General features: G+C 45.0%; 1 protein-coding gene and 1 long non-coding RNA gene across 3 annotated transcripts in view; both read left to right on the forward strand.

Moving 5' to 3' along the window:
• LOC111096384 overlaps positions 1–12859 on the forward strand; it is a 23330-nt gene extending 10471 nt beyond the window's left edge. Inside the window, exons 2-3 of one of the 2 annotated variants that reach the window (XR_005354029.1) lie at positions 4498–4650; positions 12405–12859. This is a non-coding gene — a long non-coding RNA (uncharacterized LOC111096384). Of the gene's footprint in view, positions 1–4497; positions 4651–8343; positions 8617–12404 lie in introns of those variants that run through there. The other variant, XR_005354028.1, reaches the window with a different exon arrangement.
• A 6924-nt stretch (positions 12860–19783) lies between these two features.
• Positions 19784–21086, forward strand: GAS1 (growth arrest specific 1). The gene has a single exon (XM_038526904.1). The coding sequence runs from the start codon at positions 20055–20057 to the stop codon at positions 21084–21086; it is 1032 nt and encodes a 343-aa protein (XP_038382832.1). The 5' UTR covers positions 19784–20054.
• Positions 21087–25414: the final 4328 nt, after the last annotated feature.

The following is a 25414-nucleotide window of genomic DNA, read 5'->3' on the forward strand; positions in this document are numbered from 1 at the left end:
AAGCACAAAAGGATAAGGAAATGAAGCCTACCTCCTATCTGAGCAAAGAGATGAAAACACACTGAAAGTCCTGCAACCCACCCCCACGGGGCCAACAGTAAGAAAGGCTGAGATCCCCATCCCTAGGGCAGTCAGAAAAAAAGGAAGTAGAGGGAAACAGGAAGTAGCTGAGTCTGGAAAGGCTATGGCCTTGTCCTTTACTTCTCCCTGATTGTTTGGTACCCTCTCTCTCTTCCCCTCCTTTTCTCTTTCTCTTCGTTTCTTTGTTTCATGCTTTCTTCTGATACAGCACTGGGTCTACAACATCCTCCACTGAACCCGGTTCTGCAATTCAACAACGTCTTCTGCTCAGGGACTAGCACACGAGGGAGGTGTGAGCAGAAAGCAAGGTCTGGGCAGGGAATCAAGGAAGAGGAGTGTCCCATGCTTCTTATTCTAGCCTCTGACTTCAGTCTCCATGAAGAATTAGATGACTTTAGTCTTTGATAATGCACTATTTTATGGCAGCCTTCAAAAAAAAAAGTCACGATTTATATTAGAAAAAAGAATTTGCATGCATGTCCCTCAGTAAATCAAAATATATACAATTATTTGGTCAGCATGATTCATTTGATTATCCTAACCAGTGGCTTATTCACTCATGCAAATGTCATGAAAAGTTACAAAATGTCGCTTTTATTCCTCCTTCCTTCCATATTTCCTCATCCTTATTAGTGAATTTGTTATTCCATGTGAGGACCTTGCAGACCACTGACCTGAAAAAAAAGATCTATTTCACAGCTTCAACGTTTTTAGGTCCTGGCTGTGTAAGAATCAGCAAATTTTTACCTCTAAACCTGCTTTGTGCATAATAGGTGCCCACTGAATACATGTAGAATTGAAAGACCCTCCACCCCAGATCTCACCAAAATCTTATGTCAAAGGCAGTTCATACACGTATCAAATAATTCCTAAGTGATGCAAAAAATACCATACTTCTATCTGTCAACATCCAACCAGGGAAATAGAAAGCACTCTGGGTATGCAGAATAGAAGTAATTTAATACCTTATGTAGATGATAGAAGCTGAGAAGCAGAACCCAACATGGTGTTGCAACCCAGAGACTGGCAGGAACAGGAAGTTGCTACCTCTCCGAGACTGGAGGAATAGAGAGAAAGATGTTGTCTGAGTCCAAGGCCAAAGTAACAGGAGGCAGTGCAAACCACAGCAACCCAGAGGGTTCTGGAGGCATGGGAGAGACACAATTCTTGTAGGGGATATTGCCAAAGGCAAAGAGGAAAGGGAGGAATGCCCTGGTTTCCACCTTTCCTCATCCACTAGCTTACACCAGTGCCTCCCATTAGCCAAACACAGCTGGGAGGCAATTGATGGAGAAGGCTGGGAAACACAGGGCATAAGACAGAGTGGTAGAGAACAGAAAATGGACCTGAGAGCAAAAGGCCCAGGTCTAGCGCAGCATCAAGTGCTAGCTTTGTTAATATTACCCCTGGGTATGAAATAAATATGGAAAAAAGCACTGTTGTTCCTGACATATTATACCATGAGTGCTCAATACACTTTTATATATCACCCCTATATTTATATCACATATCAGGATGACTCACAGAAGTCACTGACAAGCTCATATGCAAAATCAAGAAGAGGAGTATTTGAAATGGCATCAAATAACTTTAGAGTTATTTCTCTCTAGTGTTGCCTAAACAATCAAAAAAGATTACTCTACACACATATGATGTTGTTGGAATCATTACCCTGAATCAAAGGGAGTGACCTACTTAATCTACATTCTCTTTAGAAGAGCAAAGGTTGGCAGGTCTGGGAAACCAACAGCCTACAGAATGCATGTTTCCCACCAAGCCATTTTGCCCAGCCTTTTTACCAGTTCTGCAAGCTTATGGTGTCTGGCTTGTGGCTAGACCACAATTCTGACAGCAATTGGCAAGTGGGGGCTGTGCCAGGCTGACTTCACTGTGATGATATCACAGTTGGGTTGCCAGTCTCAACAGGCTGATGTCAAAGCCAGCCCATACCTCCAACCTGCTCAGTCTGTTGGCTAAAATAATTGGCCAACATTAAGCTAGGGACTAAAGACCAAAGGATTATTTTAGGTACTAGTCGACTAGTTTCACAGGACCAGCTGCTCTAAATAAGCCACCTTGGACTACGGCGTGTACAGTGAGGCAAGATTTTGGAGTCAGACAGATCTAGCTCCAAATCCCAGTTCTTTTGCTTACTAGTCACATGGCACCAGGCATTTCAAATCTCTCCTCTGAAAAAAGGAGAAAGGAGGTTAAGATTAAAGACTTGATGCACATAAAAGCCCAGGACTCCGTGTAACAGAGTGTACGTTCAACCAATGACATCCACTGTGAATATGAATGCTAAATAAAAAAGAATCATTGATAATAATGATAATCCAGGAAGGAGATAATTTTACAGGATGAAATTTTGGCTCAATCACTAAAATAAAATGACAGAGTAAATGTCCAAATCATTTGTCTATATATACTCAACTGATGTATGCTTTCCTTCTTGGAGACAAAAATGTTCCCTAGGCTGCTTTTCGGGCAACTGACATTTAAGACTAGGTTTCCTGCACTTGCAGGTGGTCCTGGTCAATGAGGTCAGCTGTCCCTGCAAAGGAACATTCAAAATTGGGTCACTAAATAGGAAATCATTAAGAATCCCATTACCCCTGATTTCATTATTACTGAGAAAAAACGATCCTATTAAATTTTTTATTTTTATTTATTTATTTATTTATTTATTTATTTATTTATTTATTTTTTACTTTGGAGATGTAGATCGTACTGTAGTGGCTGAAAATGACATGAATGTGCTCATATTGGTGGTAGTACAAATGTGGAGATTGTGAGATTATTTGCTAATGCTACATTCTCTAGCTTCAAAACCTAAATATTTCCCTCCCCATCTTTGTCCAGAGCCTCTCGGCTCTTCTGCCTGGTATTCCTTCCACCACCTGGGTACTCTTACACACACATCGATTGCTCACCATGAAATGAGACATGTTGGATTATTTGTAGCATGGCACGCAACAGGCCATACCCCAAAATGTGATACACATCCAAGTAATTAAAGGATTTTGTTATTGCAAAATTTGAGAAATCTGCACACAAGGAGAGTCCAAAAATCTAGGCAACTACTTTTCTTTCGGGGGCATGTTGACATATTCAGCAAATAATTTCCAAAACACTATGTGATGTTTGAAGTTGTTTTCTATCTAGACAATGTGTGTGGTTTGAAAATCACATTTGTGCAGCATGTTTTCTTAGACTGGCTGGTTAGGTGACCAGAAATAAAAAGCATGTCCTTAAAATTCTCTCTTCCAATGACTATTTCCCACAATCAAGGAGGTTCAGTGGATTCCAACTTTACATTTTTTTTTTTTTTTTTTTTTGCTCTAACGCCCTGTGTGGCCTTGCTCAGCTTAAATTTGAACCCAGTTCAAAAAAGCACAAGTCCAGGAAAGCATTGTGCAAGAGCCATGTTTATGCTGCGTTGTACATTCTTAGCAATACTAGCCATTTCATCCATAAACATCAATCTAAATTTTATGAGATTACCAATCAACATATCAACAAATATGACAAATTGAAAGGCAAAAATCAAGAAAATACTAAATAAAGAAATGCTTCCCAAAAAGTTTATGTAAGACAATGAGCATAATGCATTGATCAACTGAGTGAAGCAGACATTTGTGGAGTGTCTACTTTGTGCATTTCACTGTTTCTAGGTACTCAGAGGAAGAGAAAAGTGAGCAAGACTCTCAGTCCTTACTCAGAAAAATCATTTTGTCCTACTGAGGGCTTTGTTCTTCCCAAGACTTTATCACATTCAACTTCAAATGATCAATAAGAAAATCACTGCATGGTCTCTATCCAAGGATATAAAGAAATTTACCTTGGAGAGCATAGTACAACTTATGAACTGATTAATTCTGTTCCAAATGGATCCTTTTTTAAAAAAAATATATTTTATTTATTTATTGGAGAGAGAGAGGGAGAGAGAGAGAGAGTGAGAGTGTACAAGCTGGGGGAGGGCCAGAGGGAGAGTGAGAAGCAGGCTCCCCGCTGAGCAGGGAGTCCCTATATGGTCCCTTGAGCCCAGGACCCTGAGATCATGACTTGAGTTGAAGGCAGGCATCTAACTGACTGAGCCACCCAGGTGCCCCTGTTCCAAATGATCTTATTAAGTTTTAAAGATGGGTAAAAGAAGTATAGTTCTGTTAAGCGATTCCTCAAATTTCCTTATTTCCTTATATTTATCAGTGAGACTTTTATCACTGATAAAAGTGAATGCTTATTGAATAGTTACTATGTGTCTGGCACTGACCAAACTCTAAGCATTTTACATGTGATAACTTTTTTTAGTTCCCAGAATAGCCTTTGAGATCAGGTTCCAGTTATCTATTGCTATGTAGCTAACCAACTTAAACTCAGTGGCATGAAAGAACGACTATTTCTCTGTGCTTACAGATTCTGTGGATCAGGAAATCAGACACGGATGACTTGTTTCTACTCCACAGTGCCTGAGACCTCACTCATCTGGGAAGATTAAACAGCTGGAGGTGTCCTGAGTAACTAGCTAAGGGCTGGAATCACCTGGATGCTTCTTCCCATATCACGCAGGTCTGCCACCTGGTGGGATGATTTGAAGGTTGGATCCAGGCACAACTGTGGATTGGGGCACCTATACTTGTGTGATGTCTCCACGTAGCTTGGGGATCCTCACAACATGGCAAAGTTCTTGAACTTCTTCCAAGGCAGCTCTGGATTCTAAGAGCAAATGTTCTGCTGAGCAAGGCAGAAATTGGATCACTTTATATGACCTAGGCATAGGACCATTGCTTCCCCCTAGTCTATGGCTGGCAGCACCTGTAGCCTGTTAGATCCTCCTGGGTACCCAGCAATGTAATCCACAGTCCTTGTTTCTTTCCATTCTCTTCTCAAATTCTCCTTCAATTCACTCTGATCAAGTTTCATCTGCAATTCTTCTCATTAAGGTCACTAAATGACCAAAATCTTGCTCTACCTAATGGTCACTTCTCAGCCCTCATCTCATCTAATCTTACAGCACCATGAGACATGATTAATTGTTCCTTCTTTTTTTTTTTCCGTTTGGCTTCACACTTTCTTGTTCCCCATCATACTTCTTCTTTGTTCCTTCTCTCTCTAAACTCATTCCTTTAGGGGAGCTCATCTAGTGCCTGTTTCAAATTCCATCTCCTGATTTGACATGTTCAGTGCCAGTCTTTTCTATGTGTGTATATTCACTTGATTGTTCAATGAGCATCACAGATTTCACTCGTCCCAGGAGCACTTCTGACACTTCCTATCCCCCAAACCTCGTCAGGTTCAGTCAGAAAAATCAGCATAGAGTACGGAGCACTCCAAAAGAGATGGGAGGAGGAAGAAATGTTGGCCTCCTCAACACTGTGCTTTAGCATTGGTGAGACCTGGTAAAGCCATAAGGCATAAATGGAACCATGAGTGTTGTTTATGTAGAACAGCTCCATGACTCACTTCCACAAAGTACCAGTCCTCATTGAGCTTGTTACTGTCTTTCCAGGACACTTCCTTACACACAATGTAAAATGGATATTTTATTCAAAAGCATCTTCTTGAAATTGATTCCATGTCCATAGAAAAGGGAGATGGAGGGGGTCATGAAAGACACAGAGGGATAAAAGGGGACCAGCTAAGTGACCCCAGACCATGATTTTACCCTATAATCCAGACTTAGATGTAATAAAAGAATATAGTGTCCATCTCATGGTCTTAGCAACTGAAATAGAGACTGGCCCCACTGGAAACAGAACTGGACCAAACAATGGGCAGTGAGTTCCCTCTACACATCTTTCAGGGAGGTGTATGCTTATCCTCTGAGGACCACAGGGTCTCCTTCAGCTGTTTCTCTCCGCTCCCCTTTCTAGCTAAGCTTGTCCTGTTTACACATGGCCCACTATGTCAGTCAACCTTTAATCAGCCCCCAAAGAGAAAAAGCTGATTGGTTGCTAGACACCCATGGGTGGGCTGACCTTGAGTCCAATGCATCCATCTTCTAGCAGTGAGAGTGGGACCACCTGGGCTGGCAGGATCTGTGAACTGCTGGGGCATTTCCCAGCAAAAGGGACTATTTTCTAGTAAATTATAACCCATTGCAGATTGTGTAATTGCAAATAGCAAAGAAGAAAGTTCATGTTTTTCTGATAAACACTCCCTGAGAGTAACCTTACACATGATGATTAGTGGAAATTAAAGAAATAGGAATCAAATACACTGGAATGAAAACAGTGAGGTAAGGGAGGAGGTGGAGGGAAGGCAGGATTGAAATGAAAAGAGAAAAGAAAACGTGGGGCTCAGGAGAAAAAGAACAGAGTTCACCACCAACTGTCTCATAGGTATGCACATGGAGACCAGTAAACCAGTAGGGAAAGAATGAATCAGGTTTTTAGAGAAACAAAAATGCAAAGTGGGGGCGGGGGGGAAATTAGTTGGATTGCAGCCAGTTTCCAGCTCCAGACATCTGGAGCCAAGACAAGGAAAGGTGAGGGCGAGCTGTCCTTCGCTGCCACTCTTGCCTCCAGAGGAGCCAGTGACTGGGGATATTTACATTAAATTAACGCGGCTGGCTATGGCTGTGCTCAGCACTTGGATACGCGGTTAAATAATCACTGTGGTTTGGCTGCTGGTTTCTTTACTGTGGTTAAATAATTGGTGTTGTCTTGGTTGCTAGCTACTTGAAAAATGTATATGTGCACTTGTTTCTCTTTTTTTTCTTTCTCTTGAGCAATTTTGACAAGCCCTTGGCAGAAAAGTAGCTGACCTGCTTTTAAAGGGATGCTTTTTCCCTTTGTCATTTTCGCTTCCCCTAAATGCTGTTCAAAGACTGGAGGATCCTAAGGACTTTTCTTTCTGGAATCTAGGCAAAGCACTCTGTGTTAGGAAGGAATTCAGTTCACTTCTTTTGTTTGTGGACTAGAGATAAGACTGAGCCTAAGGGCATCTGTGGTTTTCCAGAAAGGCGCCCCCCTTCTTCCAACGAACATAGAGGTTCTAGAGGTTCTCGGATCCACCAAAAGAGGTTCTAGAGGTTCTCGGATCCACCAAAAGAACAGGGAAAGATCATTATGGTGAGCACTGGATAAAACAACCCTGTGTCCAGGCATTTGCCCATATACTTTTCATTGGTAGACCTTTAAAATCTAGAAAGGTTCTTGACACGTAGTAGGTGCTCCCCATCTGATCCACGATAGTAACAATGAATATTAATAATTTAGGATTGCATGACTTCTATTCCAAAAGGTTGCTTCATTAGTCATTTTGTTGGTGTATTTAATAATTGTCCAACTACCAAAAACTGCTCTGACCTGAGACCACAGAAGACCCTCTCTTCTCCAGATGGCTCTGTTCTTCCATGTCTTCAAACCTACCTCCGACTCCAGGCAAACAATGATCAGGGCAATTAATCTTCTTTCAGCAACAAACTGACTGAGATAGCTAGCTGGGTCAGAGCACAAGTCCAGGGACAGGCCTCCACCTGACATGCCCAACAAATACCAATTATGTATGTATATAAATAATGGATAAAGGCAACCTTTAACAGCTCCTCAAAAACCCACAAGGTTCTCAGGGCTCTGTACGAGGAGGAGCCCAATGCTTTCAGTTTGAACTCAGATACAGAGAGGAAACTGGTGTCTTGGAGTGAGGAGGTGGTGAGGTAAGAGCAAAGTTGATTTTCTCAAAAATATCTTAGCAATATCATGACAATTCATTTCTAACAGAAGTCCAAAACATACATCTTATATCAATTACTCAGTGGGCACTCAGATACAAAATTTTGAGTTTTGGTTTTTTTCCCTGCTCTGTCTTGAGGTGGGATGAGGGGAGAGGGAAAGAGAAGTTTCAGAGATTTTAAAAGGATTTGGGGAGGATGCTTCAGAATTTGTTGCTTTTGCCATTTTAGGAAGAAGTCTTTCCCTTTACAAAAGATACTCTTTAGAACTTTTTTTTTTTTGACAGCTATTGATCAAGTGGAGGAAAGCTTTCACAAAAGGCAAACCTTTAAGCCATCATGTTGGTACTGGGCTGGGCGTTATGGAATCAAGATGAGCTGATAGCCAAGGGTGACCACCTTGGCAGATGGCTTTCTGGGTGTTCTCACTTATTAGGCGGGTGATGTTGGATCACTTAGCCTTTTTGAACTTAAATGTCTTCAATCTTTACCTCGTTAATTTTCTGAAAACTTAATAATGTATGTCTTACACACAATAAGAGAAATTAAAATGAAAGCTGCAATGAGATATAATTTTCATCTATCAGATTGGCAAAGATCCAGAAGTTCAATAACATGTGTCAGTGAAAATGTGAGAAGACAAACACTCCTGTATGCTGGCACAGTGTTGAGGAAGAATAATTGATCCATCACAATTCAGAATGAACCTCCTCTTGGACTCAGTAATTCCACTTCTAAAAATGTATCCTCTACTTGTATTAAAATACTAATAAAATGACAAATGTGTAAGGTGGTTCACTGCCACATTAAAATAACAGACTGGAATTTAAATGTTCTTAAATAAGGAACTGGTTAAATAATGTATGGAGCATCTCAAAACGGAATACTCTACACTCACCAAAAAGATAAGCAATATGTCAGCACTTTATGAAGTGATATGGAACAGTGTCTAAAACATACTTTTAAGTGAAAAAACAAGGCAAAAGATCATTGTTTAAAACATATATTTACACATATATGCAATATTTCTGAGAATGCATACACAAAATTGATCAGGGTGGTTGAGGGAAGCAGGTGCTCAGATGCAAAGATGAGTGAGGGCTTTCCATATGCCATGTGCTTTTTAAAACCTTGTATGTTTTGGAGGCACCTGGGTGGCTCAGTCAGTTGAGTGTCTGTGTTTGGTTCAAGCTGTGATCCCGGGGCCCTAGGATTGAGCCCCACATCTTGCCAGCAGCGGGCTTCCTGCCCAGTGGGGAGTCTGCTTCTCCTTCTCCCTCTCCCTCTCTTTCTGCTTGCCATTCCCCCTGCTTGTGCTTTCACTCTCTCTCTTTCAAAAATAAAATAAAATAAATAAAATAAAATAAAATAAAATAAAATAAAATAAAAATTAATAAAATAAACCATAATAAAACCTTGTATGTTTTATACTATATGCATATATTGTCTACGCAGAAAAATACATTTAAAAAATTTTAATAGGGGCACCTGGGTGGCTCAGTCAGTTAAGCATCTGCCTTCAGCTCAGGTCATGATCTCAGGGTCCTCGGATCGAGCCTCACCTCAGACTCCCTGCTCAGCGGAGAGCCTGCTTCTCCCTCTCCTTCTGCTGTTCCTCCTGCTTGTGCTCTCTTGCTCTCTCTGTCAAATAAATAAATAAAATCTTTTTAAAAAATTCTTTCAAGTAAAATTAATTAGAAAGCAAACAAACAAACAAAAAAAGTGAAAGGGGCATTGGTAATTAAATGCATGCCCATGTATGAAGCAAAGGTATGGAGTATAATGCCACCTATCACAAAGATCTCTAATCAGAAGAACATTGGCACAAAGTGCTGATCCAGACAAGAACTCAATAAAATTTCTGGGATGGATAACTGGACTAAATGAATGTTTATGTCAGTATAAATCATTAATCATTTGGGGAGATGTTTACAACTTTTGGATTCAAATCACACGGATGGCCTCACTTTATTTTTTCCATGGATAGAAAAGAAATTCTTAATGTGGACACTTTAAGTGATGAAGCTATAAATGAAAGGATTTGCCTTGAGATGCCTCCTAGGTTAAAACAGAGTGCTTCCAGGAGGGTTTCAGGAGAGTGAAACTCTGTGTGACACCACCATGGTAATACATGGTAAATAGATTACCTGGCAAAAATAAATAAATAAATAAATAAATAAATAAATAAATAAATAAATAATAAATACATGCATGCATTTATCAATCCCCCGGAATGTACAACACAAAGAGGGAATCCCAAAGTAAACTAAGGGCTTTAGTTAGTAGTATATATAGTAACATTGGTTCATCGATCATAACAAATGTACTACGGTAATAAAAGATGTAAATAACACCTCAAACTGAGCCTAAGGAAGGGGAGAAGGGATATGGGGAGATTCTGTACTTTCCAATCAATTTTTCTGTAAATCTAAAAGTTTTCTTAAAAATAAACTATATTAGTAACAGAAAAGAAAGGAGAAAGAGAAAGCAAGCAAGCAAGAGAAAAATAAATAAAATAATGAAAAATAAAGCAAGAGAGAAAGGAAGAAAAGGAAAAAAGGAAGGAAGGAAGGAAGAAAAGAACAAAGTTGGAAGACTTTTTAAAAGGCTTCAGCTTTCTGGCACATACAGCAGGCACTAGTAAATATCTATTGGCTTCAACTGAATGAAATTCAGTGAGAAATGAGCAGGTGAATGTGAAAGCAGATTTAAAATGCAAGAAGAGTGTGAACTCATTAGTGATGTGTTTGGTAAAGTCCTGGGATACTTGTTTCATTAAAAAGAATTAGATGGCTGTAAGCTTGATCATAGATTTCAAGACACTTTATGACAAATTATATATTTTCAACAATAAAGATGTAAACAATTCTAATGCGTGTCCCCCCAAATTGCTTGAGAAACATTAACCACAGACTCACAAATCATACTAGTTCATTGATAGAGATATTTTTCTCATTGTGACAGGTTTTTTTTTTTGAAGCTTATGATCTTTATATAGATCCTTACAAGGTTTTTAAAAAGCTGATTAAGATAACTCATAAATTCTCTTACAAATTATTAATTTTTTTAGAGAACAGTTCATATATAGATTTATAAAATAATTATGAAAAAAGCTTCTTCCTGATTTCAATAGTGAAAAAAAACAGATTTTGAAACAAGGCCTGGCTTTGAAACATTTTGTAACACCCCTTGTAGAACTGGCCCCAATTATTTTTGAACTTAAGGTGTAATGTGCAAATGCATACAAAATGCTATCTGCAAAAATGCAGCTTTTTTGTAGAAAGTTGTACTTCCAGCTACAAGCCATGGAGGTGGAGAGTGTGCCTCAAGTGGTCTGTATAGAACTTGCTATTTGAGCTTTTGATCTCTGTTTCATTAATATCTCTTTTTCAGAGAGTGTGAAAGTCAAGTTTCCTGAGAATCGGAGCTCCCACTGATTTTGTGGGATTTCCTCTTGTTATTAGATGTTGAAATGCAGCCAGGAGCTTGATCTCTGGAGTCCCAAAGCCATGGTGCGGTGCACGTTGTTTGGCCTCTTGGAGAACAGCTGCTCTGTCTCCTCTGAGCTTGTCAGGAGGGGCTGGGCTGTGCTCTCAGTTTCTATCCTGGATCACTAACCACGTTCTTGGAAGAATGGGTGCATTTATATTCCTTTTCCGACAGTGGTGAACCCTTAAATTCCTGACCTAACAACTTATTTAACTTTAAAGCCAGAAAAAATGACTAGTATGGATGTATAGTGCAGAACCTTATCAATTATCTGTGGTGAAAGACCAGCTTATTGTTTGCCTTGCAGATAGATATTTTTGCAAAGCAGAATAAAAGTAAGTTACTAGAAAAAGAAAGGATACCTGCAAAACAGAAGCCCCCAATTTTTATTAGATTCAACAGACATCAAATGGACCTTCTAAGATGCTATAAAAGTATCCGAATGCTCACTCCACTTTCCCAGGGGGTACTGAGGAACAGTCCTAGGACCAGCACTCACCTGCAGAACAGGCTGGTGGAGCCCTGGTACATAGGATGCATGACAGTCTGGGTCTCCCTTCCCTCCCTACCTCCTTCCCCCTGCTCCTGACCCAGACTCAGTGGGGTTCCAGGGCTTTGCCTAGACCTTCTTGGGGAAAAAAAAGTAATTATTTCTACTGCAACCACTAGAAAATACATAACATTCACATTTTTAGCTACACTAGTGGGTGCTCAAGTGGTATCTCATTGTTTTCTCATTTTCCTCCATCTGACTGCTAGTTAATTTAAACATCTTTTCACTTGCCTGTTGCCATTTGGATTTACAGCCCTGTGAATTATCTATTTACATCTTCCCTCATATTCCCTTAGATGATCTTTTTCATAGTTTTTAAGAGCTCTTTGCTTATTACAAAATTAGTCTTTTGTCTTTTACCATAGAGATATTCTTGCCCTATCTGTGTGTCTCTTAACTGTGTCTCTAGTATCTTCTCCTTTGGTCTTACTTTTTTATGTAGTCTAATATGTACGTCTTTCTTCCACATCTTCTGATTTTCCAGTCTTGATTATAAAAGTCTTCCTAAATTTCATAGTATATATGCCATAGCTATAATTTTCTTATTTATTTGCTTTATAGGTAAATTTTTATCTGTAATTTATTTTTACATTTCTTTCTAAACAGGTGACCAGATTTGCCAGTATCATTTATTGAAGAGACTTTACCTTTCCTAGTGATCAAGCCATAACCTTTGTGAGGTTAATATATGACAAAGGTGATGATTAATTAGCCTTAATAATTCAATCAATGTGGGAATATCATTTTACACTTAAAAAATTCAGAACTATATCATATTCTTTACCCTTTCAGGGCCTTTGTTCCCTTTTCTTTTCTTTTTCTTTTTTTTTTTTCTTTATTTTCCCCATTCCCTTTTCTACAGTATAACTGATGTGGACTAGTTCTGACATAACCAATTTAGAAAACAAAAAGTTCTGATTTTTCATTCATTCGACCCATCAGATATTTTATGGACTGTGATAGGAGATATGTGTCACTTGGGTGGGGATATAAAGAGAAAGGAAGAGTCCAGGTGGATCTCCAGCCCAAACAGTTGGATATGATGGAAATGGTGTGATTATCTATTGTAACATAATAAATCATCTCAAAACTTAGTGGTCTAAAACAACTTTCTTGGTTATTTCTCATGGTTCTTTGAGCTGACTGGGCTTAGCTGTACTATTATCATATGGAGCAAGAGCAGCACCGGTCAGGTGAGGAAAGTGTCTAGGATATGGAATTTAGAAGGTACTCATTCTTGAGGTCCCTGCAGCCCCACAACATCCAGAGTGAGTGTTCCTTAAATGTTATGCCTCGATGCCTCATTCACTTCACCCCACGTGACCCTGATCTTAGGTTGGGGTTTTCTTCATGTGCTTTTGTCAGATGGAGGTTGAGCTGGAGTCATCAAGGTTCCACTGGGCTGGATAGACATCCAAGATGGCTTCTCCATTCGTGTTTCTGGTGCCTTCTTTATTTACATGGCTGAATAAGCTGGAAGCTGACCAGCATCTCTTTCTCTCCTCACATATCCTCTTCACATGGCCAGCTTGGCTTTCCACACACCCTGGCAGTCTCAGATTTCTTATAACGTAGTTCAGATTTCTTAAATGGTGTTTTGCTTCTCCAAAGTGAACATTCCAAGAGGCCCAGGTGGAAGTTGCACTGCTTCTTGTGACCTAACCTGCAAGCCCCAGAATGTAAGTCACTATCCTTGTATTCATTGTATTCTGTTGGTCAAAGTCACTAAGGTCTACCCAAGATTTACAGGGAAGGACATGAGATTGCCTCTTGATCTGAGGAACATGGAAATAAAGGGAGGAAGAAAATTGATATGGAGATCAATTTTGAAGAATGTCTACCACAGAAAGGGAAAAAACAGGTCTGGATGTGGAAAGTCAGAAGTGCTCCTACAGCAAGTTAACTTTACAATGCTCATTGAACAACCAAATGAATTTTAGGTCCAGAAATCAGAAAAAGAGTGGGATTGAATATTTCAAATCAGGAGATACAGTTTAGAATCTAGGCACTGGATGAGATCACCTAAGGAGTGAGTTTAGAGAGAGAAGAAGCCACCAAGGAGTTACAATGGGGAAAACAGGAGTACGAAGCCAATGAAGATGCACTCTGTAAAGAAGAGGTGATCAGCAGTGCCACATGAGGCTATGAGGTCAGCTAAGATGAGAACAGGAGACGTTACCATTGGGTAGAGCAAGATTTTGGTTACTAGTGACCTTGATGAGAAAAATGGTGGGATAAAACTTAATGATAGTGAATTGAAGAAAGAGTGGAAAAGCCAAGTGAAAGTAAGTTTTTCAAGGAATTTTCATAGAAATAGAATCGCGAGTGAGTGGGCACTTGCATTCTAGGAAGAGTTATGTTTTGTTTTGCTGTTTTAAGATCAGAGAAAGTATAACCAATTTTAGGTGGCTGGGAATGAACTTTATGGTAGGAAGGGAGCTAAGGCTGCAGGGGGAGAAGCAATTGCAAAGCAAAGTCTTGAGTAGGTGAGAGGTGACGGGACTGAAACAAGTCAATAGGGAAGACAGGAGGTATTGGTCAGTGAAATAATGGTGGAATTAGAAATTCTGAGTTAGAGATTTTTCGGGTGACACCGTTGTGTTAATGCCTAGGTCTAGGGTAAGATGACGAGTAGGTAGCTGGAGATGAGGAAGCCAAGGACTAAATAGGAGGCTAAGACTGCCATGAATGATAGAGTAGTCTGGAGAGAAGCATGTGAGCCAGACACTGAAACTGTGAGGAAGGAGCCGTCTGAGAGAAGTAAGCCTGAATGCCCAAAGGCATGTGGTGGCCCGGACTACGTCGAAGACAGAGCTGAGGTAGAACTACATTTCCCAGAATTCCCCCAAAACATAGTTCCATGTTAGTGTTGGTCACAAGGCAAATTTTGCACCAGATTTGGAAGGAGGAAGTGAGGCAATAGCCACGTTATTTTTATCCTGTGCACCAAGCACTGTGGCAGCTCTCACCGTCATTGCTGATTTGAAGCTCCCTTTGGTGGGCGTTTGCCCTCACCTTGATTTGAACTTCCTCATGTCTCTCCAACCCTCCTGCTTCGCTCCTCCACACCCCAGACAAAGTGCATGTCAGCTCCACAGTGAAGGGCACCCACTTCCGCTGTGGGTCACCCCATGTGTCATCAAGGTTGGAAGTAATGAGGGAGACACCAGTTCCAGTTCATCCCCACTGGCTCCAGTTTTCCTCATGAGCTCCAGTTTGCCCCAGCGTTCCTTCTCAGCTCCACAGCAGATGGAAAAGGAACAGACTGCACCACCTTGCCCTCCCAGCTCCTGCAGTTGTGGTTGGCTACCGTTCCATAAGAAATCCTTCATGTGTCTCACTCAGAGACTCTTCTGGTCAAGCTCTGGCCAAGACAGCATCCACTGTAAGCGACAGACGTACTTCTCTCCTCTGCACCCGGAGGGGTACTGGTTGTTTACCATCCTTGAGAGGATTGAGAAAACTGCCACTCAACTCATTTTCTGTCTTCGCTGGTTCCCGTGAGCAATCTTGGTTGAGAAGGGTGATAAAGAGTCAGTAGGTGGCTCTTGGAAGAGCTAACAGAATGCTGCTAGTCAAGGAAGTTAGAGATGTTCCCAGGGAGGAGGGAAGAGATGTTTGGAGGTGGGAACAAGGGAAGAGCCATAGGTCTATGTACTTCACTTCAGCGTCTGGTGGGCCGTGGGCTGTGGAAGAAAACTCATTCAGGCCTTGAATCTGTAGAGTGGAAGCGGTGCCAGGAGGTTAAGCCACCCAGCTCCCCCTTCCCCTGCCATACACACCCCAGCTTTATGACATGTAATTGACAAATAACGTTGTATACATTTAAAGTGTACAAAGTGACCAATTCGATAAACATCTATTGCGCAATGTGTACAATAAGGGTAGTTAACACAACCCTCACCTCATATAATTACCATTTGGTTGCTATTATTAGGGCTAGAAGATAAAAGCTTTACTTTTATAGCAACTTTCAAGTATTTAACACAGTATTATTAACTACAGTCACCATGCTGCCCCTTAGATCCCCAGAACTTACTCATCCTGTAACTGAAAGTTTGCCGCCTCTGACCAACGACTCCCCTTTACCCACCCCTCAGGTCCTGGAAACCACCATCCATACTGTTGCTATGAATCTGCTTTTTTAAGACTCCACATATAAGTGACATACAGGATTTGTCTTTCTCTGTCTGATTTACTTCACTTGGCATAATCCCTTCAAGGCATTATTTGCATTCGTGTTGATGCAAACAGCAAGATTTCCTTCTTTTTTTGCAGCTGAGTAATATTCATATATATTTATATTTATTCTCTTTATTCATTCTTTGTCCATCAATGGATACTTAGGCTCTTTCCATACCTTGGCCATTGTAAATAATCCTGCAATGAACATGGGGTGCAGGTCTCTCTTTGAGATACTGATTTTATTTCTTTTGGTTATATGCCCAGAAATAAGATTGCTGCATCATAAGGTAGTTCTACTTTTAATTTTTTGAGGAACCTCCTTTCTGTTTTCCACAGTGGCTAAGCCAATTTATATTTCCACCATCTGTGCATGATGTTTCCCTTTTGTCCACACCCTCACCAGCATTTGTTACTTTTTTTTTTTTTTAATGATAGCCATCCTAACAGGTGTGAGGCGTGAGTTCATCTTGGTTTTAATTTACTTTTCCCTGATCAGTGATGTTGAGCACCTTTTCACATATTTGTTGACCACTTGTATGTCTTCTTTGGAAAATGACTATTCTCATCATCTGTCATTTGTATGTGTATTTTTGCATATACATGTAGTTTGCAAATATTTTCTCCTATTCCATAACCTTCAGCCAGGTCTTAGAGCAAGAAGGTGAAGATCCAGCCCAACCCCCCAACAACAACAACAAAAAACCCAGCCCAGAAAGTAGGTTGAGGATATGAGAGATTTGGTGAGAAAAGACTGAGAGCTCCAGTGGAACTGGTGTATTTTCAGGTGAAGGGTTGCTCATGATGACAATTAAGTCAGTTTAAGAGATGTGCAGAGTAATATGGGGATTAGTGGCTGGGTGATGAGGGATGCCTTGGAAGTCTGGTGGTTATTAATGAAAACCTGGATGTGAGACACAGTGGTATCCATGGTGGGGGCAAGGAACTTCTGGAAGAGGGGGTTCGTTCTCCTAGCTCATCTGAACCTCCTTCTCAGGCTTGGTCTATGAAGCAGCTGGTTGCTCCACCGCTCTGGAGTGCCATGAGACTGGGGTGGAGGTGTCCCCAGAGCATGCAATATTCTTGGGACTCCCTTAAATCTCACTGAGAGCTGAATTAAGATCAGGTTGGGCAAGTTCATATGGACCTCTAGAGTAGTGGTTCTCAGAGTTTGGTCCCCAGACAAGTGGCAGCAGCAGCAGCAGAAACAGCCCCTAAGAACTTGTTAGCAATGCAGATTCTCAGGCCCCAGGAGCCCTACTGAATGAAGCAGGAATTCCAGAAGCAGGCTCAGTTGTCTGGGTTTTAACAAGGCTAACCCACAAGTCTCACCGCTCACTAAGATTTGGGACTCACCCTTCTAAAGGAATTCAACACACATTAGTTTAAAAATGCAGCTGAATGTTGAGTTTGTCCTTAGAAGCCTAAAATCACAGAGCACTAAAGATGAAAAGGCTTGATTTCAAGAGTCTAATCTGGCTTTGCACCCTACATGTGAAAGATCCGAGTCTTGGAGGAAGAGTGTGACTCGTCCAAGCCCTCCTGGCAGGACTGAGAAAACTCCAAATAATAACACACCCAGAGCCTGGGAAATAACTTGTTGCCATGGGCCACACAGTTGCAGCTTTTCTATTTAAAAAGACAAAACGAAACAAACATACACGCACACATAAAACAAAACAAACAAAAACAAAAGCAAAAAAACAAAAACAAAACCAAAAAACCCCACAGAGACAGATAGCTCTTGGGCTTGATCTTGTGTTTCAACTCAAGTCAAGGCAATGTGGTCTATCTTACCTCAGCCTGTTTCTCTTAAAGTCGTATTTATTTTTTATCTTGGGGGCTTGCAGAGGTGCAGCCTCCTAAGGCAGACAGCCCCGAGCAATGCAGCAATCTCCCCAGAAAAGGGAGGCCTTTTTTTTTTTTTTCTTTTCATCCTGATAAATCTTCCTACGCTGAGGCTCTGCTCTGACTTTTGCCATTTCGAATTCGCTGGGCCTCCGGGGAGAGATGGACAGCCGAACGCCGCGCTCACTGGAGCCCCGGCCGCCTCTGCTTAGCCTTGATTTTTGTGACAGATGGAGTTGATAGTCTCTCCACGGAAAGGGGAGGAAAAAAGCGCCAGTTTTTGACAGGCCGCAGAAGCCCGGTGCCTCTGGCGGTCGAAGGCTGCGTTGCGCCACAATTAAGGTAGTTTGCAAACTCCCGCGCCTGGATGGCCCGGGCTGCTCCACCGGGCGGCTTCCCTTAACCGAGGGAGGGACTGAAACACACACTTTCATAAAAACCTCGGTGCGTGCCAATTTACCCCCTTCCTTTATGTTCTGACTGCGGCCATATGGTGCTGCTCAACATTCCTCATGATTTTTAATGCTGTAATTATTTTTTCATCGCCGTCCGAGTTAGAAACTTATATTCCTAAAAAATTAATCTGGTCGATTTGGGTTTATGGCTTGCAATTGACAATGATGCCTGGCTCAGGAGCCGTACCTGCCGGAGCGGCGCGGTGGGACCGTGTGCTGGGGCGGGGGCGTTGGAAAGATTTCATCGGCATCCCCCTAACGGAAGCGTGTGCCTATTTCTTGTGTGCGTTTGGGTTTTGTTTTTTACGTTTCTCAAGTTTCAAAGTCCAACATTAAATTCTCTGATCCCCCCCCCGCCAAACTCCCTAGCCGCACCGCCCCCCCCCCCCCCGCCCCAACTGGTCCCAAAGATAGGGAACTAGAAAAACAAACTGAATTCTGAACGCAGTCGAAGGTACAGACGGGAGCCAGGGAGAATTAATAAAACTATCCAAAAAAAAAAAAAAAAAAAAAAGGAAAAGGGAAAAAAAGACCCCAACAAAAAGGCCTGTGGCCGAGCCGGATGCAAACAGCTGCCCCTGAGCCCTGCCCGCTGATTCCGAGCGCGAGCCGGGGCTCCAGATCCGAGCCTCCTTAAGAGTAGGAGGAGCTCCCAGGCCTCTGTCAGGCTCCTTAAGCCTCTCCTTTCAAGCTCTGAATGCCTGAATGTGAGCTGCCCACCACCCTCCCCGCCCTCCCCCACTCCGCAACCCCACTCCACTCCAGCGGCTCGTAAAAAAAAAAAAAAAAAAAAAAAAAAAAAAAAAGTTTCAACAACAACAGCCAGGACCAATAGCATCTCGAAAAGCCGGGAAAGGGGGCCGAGCAAAGGGCGAAAGAGAGTGGAGAAAGGAGAAAGCGGGCAGGCTCGGAGCGCGCGGGGCCGGGGCCCGGCGAGCTGGAGGAGCGTTGCTAATGTTTTTGTTTGTTTGCTTTTCCATGCATGCATAATGAGGGGGCACCGCGGCACCACGCGGGGGCTCCCGGCCCACTTTTGTATTTAAAGCCTCGCAGCCAGAGAGTCCGCCGCCGGGCTCAGCGGATCCGCTCCCCGGGCCCCGTGTCACCCGAGAAGCCGCCGCCGAGGGAAGCCCGGGAGCCGCTCCCCGGCCGCGCCGAGTTTCTTGTTCTCCCAGCGCCGCCCGGAAAGGGCTCCCGGGAGCTTGGCGAGGCCGGGGTCGCCGCGGGCGGAGGGGGAGGGGACGCGGGCGTCCGGGCCGCGGGAAGGCGGGCAGCGCCCCGACGCGAGCCAGGAAGCGGCGCGATGCTAGAGCCCGCGGCGGCGGCGGCGGCGGCGGCGGCGGCGGTGGCGGCGGCGGCGCAGCGCTGAGCCCGGGAGGAAGGAGCCGCCGCGGCCGCACAACGGATCTGCAGGCGCGGAGCAAAATGCACCCGCGGCGCCGCGCGGTCCCGCAGCCCCGCCGCGGCCCCGCGGCCCGCAGCCCGCCGGCGCGGCACTGAGCGCCTCCCGCCACCGCCGGGGGACGACCGGAGGGGCTCTCCGCGGCCGTGCGTTTCTGGGAGAGCCACCGCAGCCCGAGCGGGCGGACGGGCGGGCGGCCAGACCTTCTGCGAGCGGCGCGGCACCAGCGAGCGGCGCGCATGGATTTATGAAAACACTCATGCAAGAAGTTGGCAGGACTGGGGCAAACTTTTCCGCCGGCTCCGCGTCCGCCGCTGCCCGCGCCTCGTCTCCTTTCCCCTCGTCGCCCGGCGGCCGCCGCGGCCCGCGATGGTGGCAGGGCTGCTGGGCGGCGGCGGCGGGGCCCGCGCGGGGACCGTGCCGGGCGCCTGGCTGTGCCTGATGGCGCTGCTGCAGCTGCTGGGCTCGGCGCCGCGGGGCTCGGGGCTGGCGCACGGCCGCCGCCTCATCTGCTGGCAGGCGCTGCTGCAGTGCCAGGGGGAGCCGGAGTGCAGCTACGCCTACAACCAGTACGCCGAGGCGTGCGCGCCGGTGCTGGCGCAGCGCGGCGGGGGCGACGCGCCGGGGGCCGGGGCCGCCGCCGCCGCCGCCGCCGCCGCCTTCCCGGCTTCGGCCGCCTCGTTCTCGTCGCGCTGGCGCTGCCCGAGCCACTGCATCTCGGCGCTCATTCAGCTCAACCACACGCGCCGCGGGCCTGCCCTGGAGGACTGTGACTGCGCGCAGGACGAGAACTGCAAGTCCACCAAGCGCGCCATTGAGCCGTGCCTGCCCCGGACGAGCGGCGGCGGCGCGGGCGGCGCGGGCGCGGGCGGGGTCATGGGCTGCACCGAGGCCCGGCGGCGCTGCGACCGCGACAGCCGCTGCAACCTGGCCCTCGGCCGCTACCTGACCTACTGCGGCAAGCTCTTCAACGGGCTGCGCTGCACCGACGAGTGCCGCACGGTCATCGAGGACATGCTGGCCGTGCCCAAGGCGGCGCTGCTCAACGACTGCGTGTGCGACGGGCTGGAGCGGCCCATCTGCGAGTCGGTCAAGGAGAACATGGCCCGCCTGTGCTTCGGCGCCGAGCTGGGCAACGGCCCGGGCAGCAGCGGCTCGGACGGCGGCCTGGACGACTACTACGACGAGGACTACGAAGACGAGCCGCGCGCGGGGGGCGCGGGCGGCGAGCAGCTGCTGGACGACGACGACGGCGCCCCGCACCCGGCGCGCCCGGGCGGCGGCGCTGCAGCGGCGGGCGGCCGCGGGGACCTGCCCTACGGGCCGGGGCGCAGGAGCAGCGGCGGCGCCCGCACGGCGCTCGCCTCCATCTTGCTGCTGCTGCTCCCGCTGCTCTTCTAGCCGCCGCGGCGGGCTGCGGGAGGGCGGGCGCCGGGGGCCCCGAGGCCGGGCATCCGGGCGGCGGCTGCGATCGCTCCCCGCGGCGCCCCGAGTAGACTCTGCCGGGCGGGTCCCCCCTCGCGGCCCCCGGCGCCTCCCGCGCGTCCTCCCGCGCTCGGGACTCCTCGGACAGCCTCCCCCGCCCCCACTCCGGGCCCCGGGAACTCCCGGCGCGACCGCCCCGCGGAGGGCGGCCGGCGGGAGCTCGGGGCGCCGGGGTGCAGCGGGGGCGGGCGCGGGGGTGCAGCCGGCGGTCGTCCCGGGCTCCGAAGAAAGGAAGCCGACCTGTGGGGCCCTAACAGTGTCACGGGAGCGGGCTAGGGCAGGGGTTTGAAGGAGGATTTACATTTGCAAAAGGGGCCGTGTGTGTGTGTGTGTGTGTGTGTGTGTGTGTGTGTGTGAGTGAGTGAGTGAGCGTTTTGGCTGCGCAAGGGGAGGGGGGTGGGGGGACTGTCGGTGTCGACTTTTATTGTGGCCAGTGAGGACCTTGCAATCGTGAGTAAACGTAACCGATTCACTTGTTTACTCTTGGTCAGCGCTCAGAATTGTCTGCTTGGGCGGGGCAGGAGGACTGCGAAGGGGTTAATATGCATGAATTAGTTTTGGATAACTGCGCCCTTGACCTTAATTTCATTGCCACCGCTCTGATCTCTTAGCACATTTCTTAGGATTAAAGGTCAAAAGATGCTGATCTAAAGGGTTGCTGGTGGTGTTGAACAATGCAACTTTTTACGTAAAAGAGCTCTGCACTGCCATCTATGAAAGCCTCTTTAGGATGTTTGTCTTGTCATTTTTGTTCTTTACATCAAGAAATTGTATGTACAAATATGCGGAGAAAATATATTGCCTCTGCTTTTATCAGGGTGCTAAACCCTGGTACTTCTATATAAAGTGTATTAAAACTGGGATTTGTTACCAGTTGCTGTACGTTGTATATAGAATTTTTATAAATTGTATGCTTCAGAAATAATTTATTTTTAAAAAGAAATTAAAATTTTAAATCTGCAACCACGTTTTGCCTTTCCTCTCTGAAATGTATAGATTCCGTTTGTCACCAGGGATCCAAACCCACAATCCATTGTGAAGTGTTCTCTCTCTAGAACAGTCCTTAAATGTACAGTGTATTTTATAGATTTGAAGTTAACATTGTTATTTTCAAGAGAATTTATGGACATTGTAGAAATATATAAGTGCATTTCCAAACTGCCTTAAACATTGTATTTTTATAGACATCCTTAAAAAAAAAAAGTCCTATGTTTTAAGTAACTATGGCTTTGTGTATTTTTTATTTGTTTTATTAAAATGTGTACATCAGTAAAGAGTTTTTAAATAATGAAAATGGTGTAGTTGCTTTCCAGAGCTACATTGTGGTTTACCCAATAATGGGTAAGGAGGGGGCTGGAGGGGCCACTGGGAATCTATCAACCATCAACTGAAATTAAAATACAGCACAAGACAAGAAATGAGGGCTATTATTTCTGCCTCTAATTTAATGAACAATTAGACATGTGTAAATGAAGCAGCTAAAGATACAACCCGCCGGTCGGCATTGGTTTTTGCGTTTGCGGAGAGAACTCACAAAATTGTGTCTTCCCTACAGATTTTGGGGATAGCCCAGAGGTCTGTCTCCCCTCCCCCCTTTCCAGGGGGAGCCCCCAAGCCCCTCCTCCAAGAGTGTCCTATCTGGCTCTAGACATTCTCCTACAATCAAACAGGCCAATAACATCTGTTACCAATAGGTCTTAGGAAACCTGGCACACCGCTTCAAAGTCATTTTCACACTTCGGGTGAAAAAGTACAAAATTTTGTTACAAAACATTCAGGCGGGCAAAAGTAAACACACTGGGGAGAGGAACAATCACCAGAACTTGTAATATTGTTGTGAAGAGTTGTTTAGCAGTGGGCTGAAGGCTGGGTTCCTGCCAGAGCTACTGATCTACACTCAAACGCCCTTAGATAAATAATTACACTCTTAAGCTGTGTCGAGTGCTGATACACTTGACCTTGTAAATAGAAATGTTTGCAGTAGGAATAAACTCCGGCATTGGAAAATCTTTTAAACATTAACACAAAAGAGAGCGCTCTGTCCTCTGGGGATTTGAGTCTGAACCTCGCCAAGCTAGGCACTTGCAAGAGGGAAAAAAAGTTTATTTATCTTCTATTCCTGGTGTTTATTTAAAGCTTTTCATTTTAAACGCGGTGATTGGAAGGCGAGTCAGGAGTTTAAAAGTCACCACAAATAAACTTTGTCTGAGGGGTCGACAGATTAGCAAGATCTCGTGTCTCTTTATATGATATTAACATGTACTGAGAAAACATAACCAGATTTCTCTGCTGCCTGAAGTAATTAACAAAGCTATGCCCCCTGCCAACCCCACCCCCCCAAATCCCAACCCTCCTTTCCAGGTTGCTTTTTGCCTCTTCACTCGCTCTTTTCTCAGCTTTTATGGAGGGCTTCGAGGCACTTCTTGTCGGATCTAAAACCAAGACTGGTCCACGGGTAGGATCAGAAAGGCTGAGAGAGCTGTGTCAGGGGAGCCGAGGAGAGTGGTTGGTGTGTGGCTGCAAGCCCCAGTCACCTGAATGGTTGAGTAAACATATTGTTAAAACAAAGCTGAAAGCGTTGTTTCTTTGGGAAGTGAACAAAGAGTATTCCGAGAGACTTGTAAATGAAATCAGCCTTCTTTACAAACCTCCAGTTCGCAGTGCTCCTGTGTTCGTCCTGAAATATATTTAAATCATCTCCATCTCCTGTTATTTTAACACATTCTTGACTAAAAGTTAAGTCTTTGTCCCAGTAAAAGACCCAGTTTTCCCCAGTAAGAAGTAAAAGGCATTAGCACTAGAAAAGGCCTGATAATTAACTGGTACAATAAACTCACGACTTGATTTTACAGGGTCCTGTCAAAAGCATCTGCCTGGAATAAATCAACACAGCTCGCTGTTGGGGAGAGGGGACGCGAGGCTTTATGCTTTCTTCCTTGAAGAAAGTGAACATTGATCGGTGGCTCATTTTAATTTAAACAGTTCTATGCTAGAGCCCAGGAGCCCCCTGGTCCCTCCACAGGCCTAGTGGATTCCAGAACAGGTTGCTGAGATGCTAGAACCTTCGGTGGTGGGACTGTACGTTGCCATCTGCTCCTAGGCAGAAAGAATTTTTACAGATGTTGACATCTGTAATATCTCACGCTCTCTGGGGAACCTTTTGGAATTTGGGACATTTGAGACGGCCAGACGTCTCTTGGAGAATGCCTGGAAGTACCATTACCGAAAGAAAGAGTATCTCTGGCTTTTCCTGGAGATTCTTGAAAAGTGCCATGCTTCTCAGAAGCCTTCCAGAGTGCAAGGAGCTCCCGCTGGATTTCACGCAACATCATGTGTCCTCGAAGCTGGTCCCATTTCCCCTGTTAGCAGGTTTGCATTCTCAGTGACAGTTTATTTGTCTTTGGAGGCACTTCAGTGACAAATGTTTAAGGGAGTGTGGGACAATGGTGGAGAACAAGGAGGCAGTTCATTGAACTGACAGTGACCATACAGTAAATAGAAGAAGGTTCAGGCTTCATTGCTCACCCAAGCACACAGAAACGCTTTTGTTTATGACCACAATGGACATAACATAAGGTCTCTGTTTATTTTTAACAATATATAGCAATGTACGCCAGCAATACACATATGCGAGGGGAGGAGGATGGCCGGAGGGAATGGAAATTCTCCTCCAAAGTCGCAGGACATCCCTGTGCCCAGGCAGGGCCCTGACAAATGTTTCTACATAAGGGCGCAGCTCCTGGGGTCAACTGGCACAAACCTAAGAGGCCACCATGCTCTGACACACCTGGGGTGCCTCGCAGCTCTCCCAACCGGGCCCACGTGAGTGAAGACACAGCCCAGAACCAGTAGCACCTCTCTCGAAGAGTCAAGAGAAACTGCCTGGAGTGGGGTGCCCCTCCTCAGCACTTCTGCACGCAAACCCCCACGCCATCATCCCAGCAGGACCACGTCATAGAGAAAAAAAAAAAGAGAGAAATACCATGAGAACTCTCGGAGACATCAAGCTATGTGCTAAAAATCTTCCTACAGTCAGTTTTGGCTTTGAATTAACAGCTCACCGGGTCCAACTGGGATAGAACCTCATGCATCTTCTTTCGAACCCGTCAAAAGAAAAGTGTCCGTTATCTGTTTTCTGACCTCTCACACGAAGGAACGTGAGAAACTGTGTCAGTTGACCCCATTCCTCCCAGCTCCTCAAACTAAACTTGTTGGGAGGCAGCCTGTTCCAAACCCCTTGAAGC

The sequence above is a fragment of the Canis lupus genome, chromosome 1, assembly GCF_011100685.1.
Source record: "Canis lupus familiaris isolate Mischka breed German Shepherd chromosome 1, alternate assembly UU_Cfam_GSD_1.0, whole genome shotgun sequence".
Taxonomy (NCBI): Eukaryota; Metazoa; Chordata; class Mammalia; order Carnivora; family Canidae; genus Canis; species Canis lupus.

What these genes read in the sequence shown, in the direction of transcription:
- GAS1 (XM_038526904.1), top strand. Translation starts at nt 20,055, where the DNA reads ATGGTGGCAGGGCTGCTGGGCGGCGGCGGCGGGGCCCGCGCGGGGACC.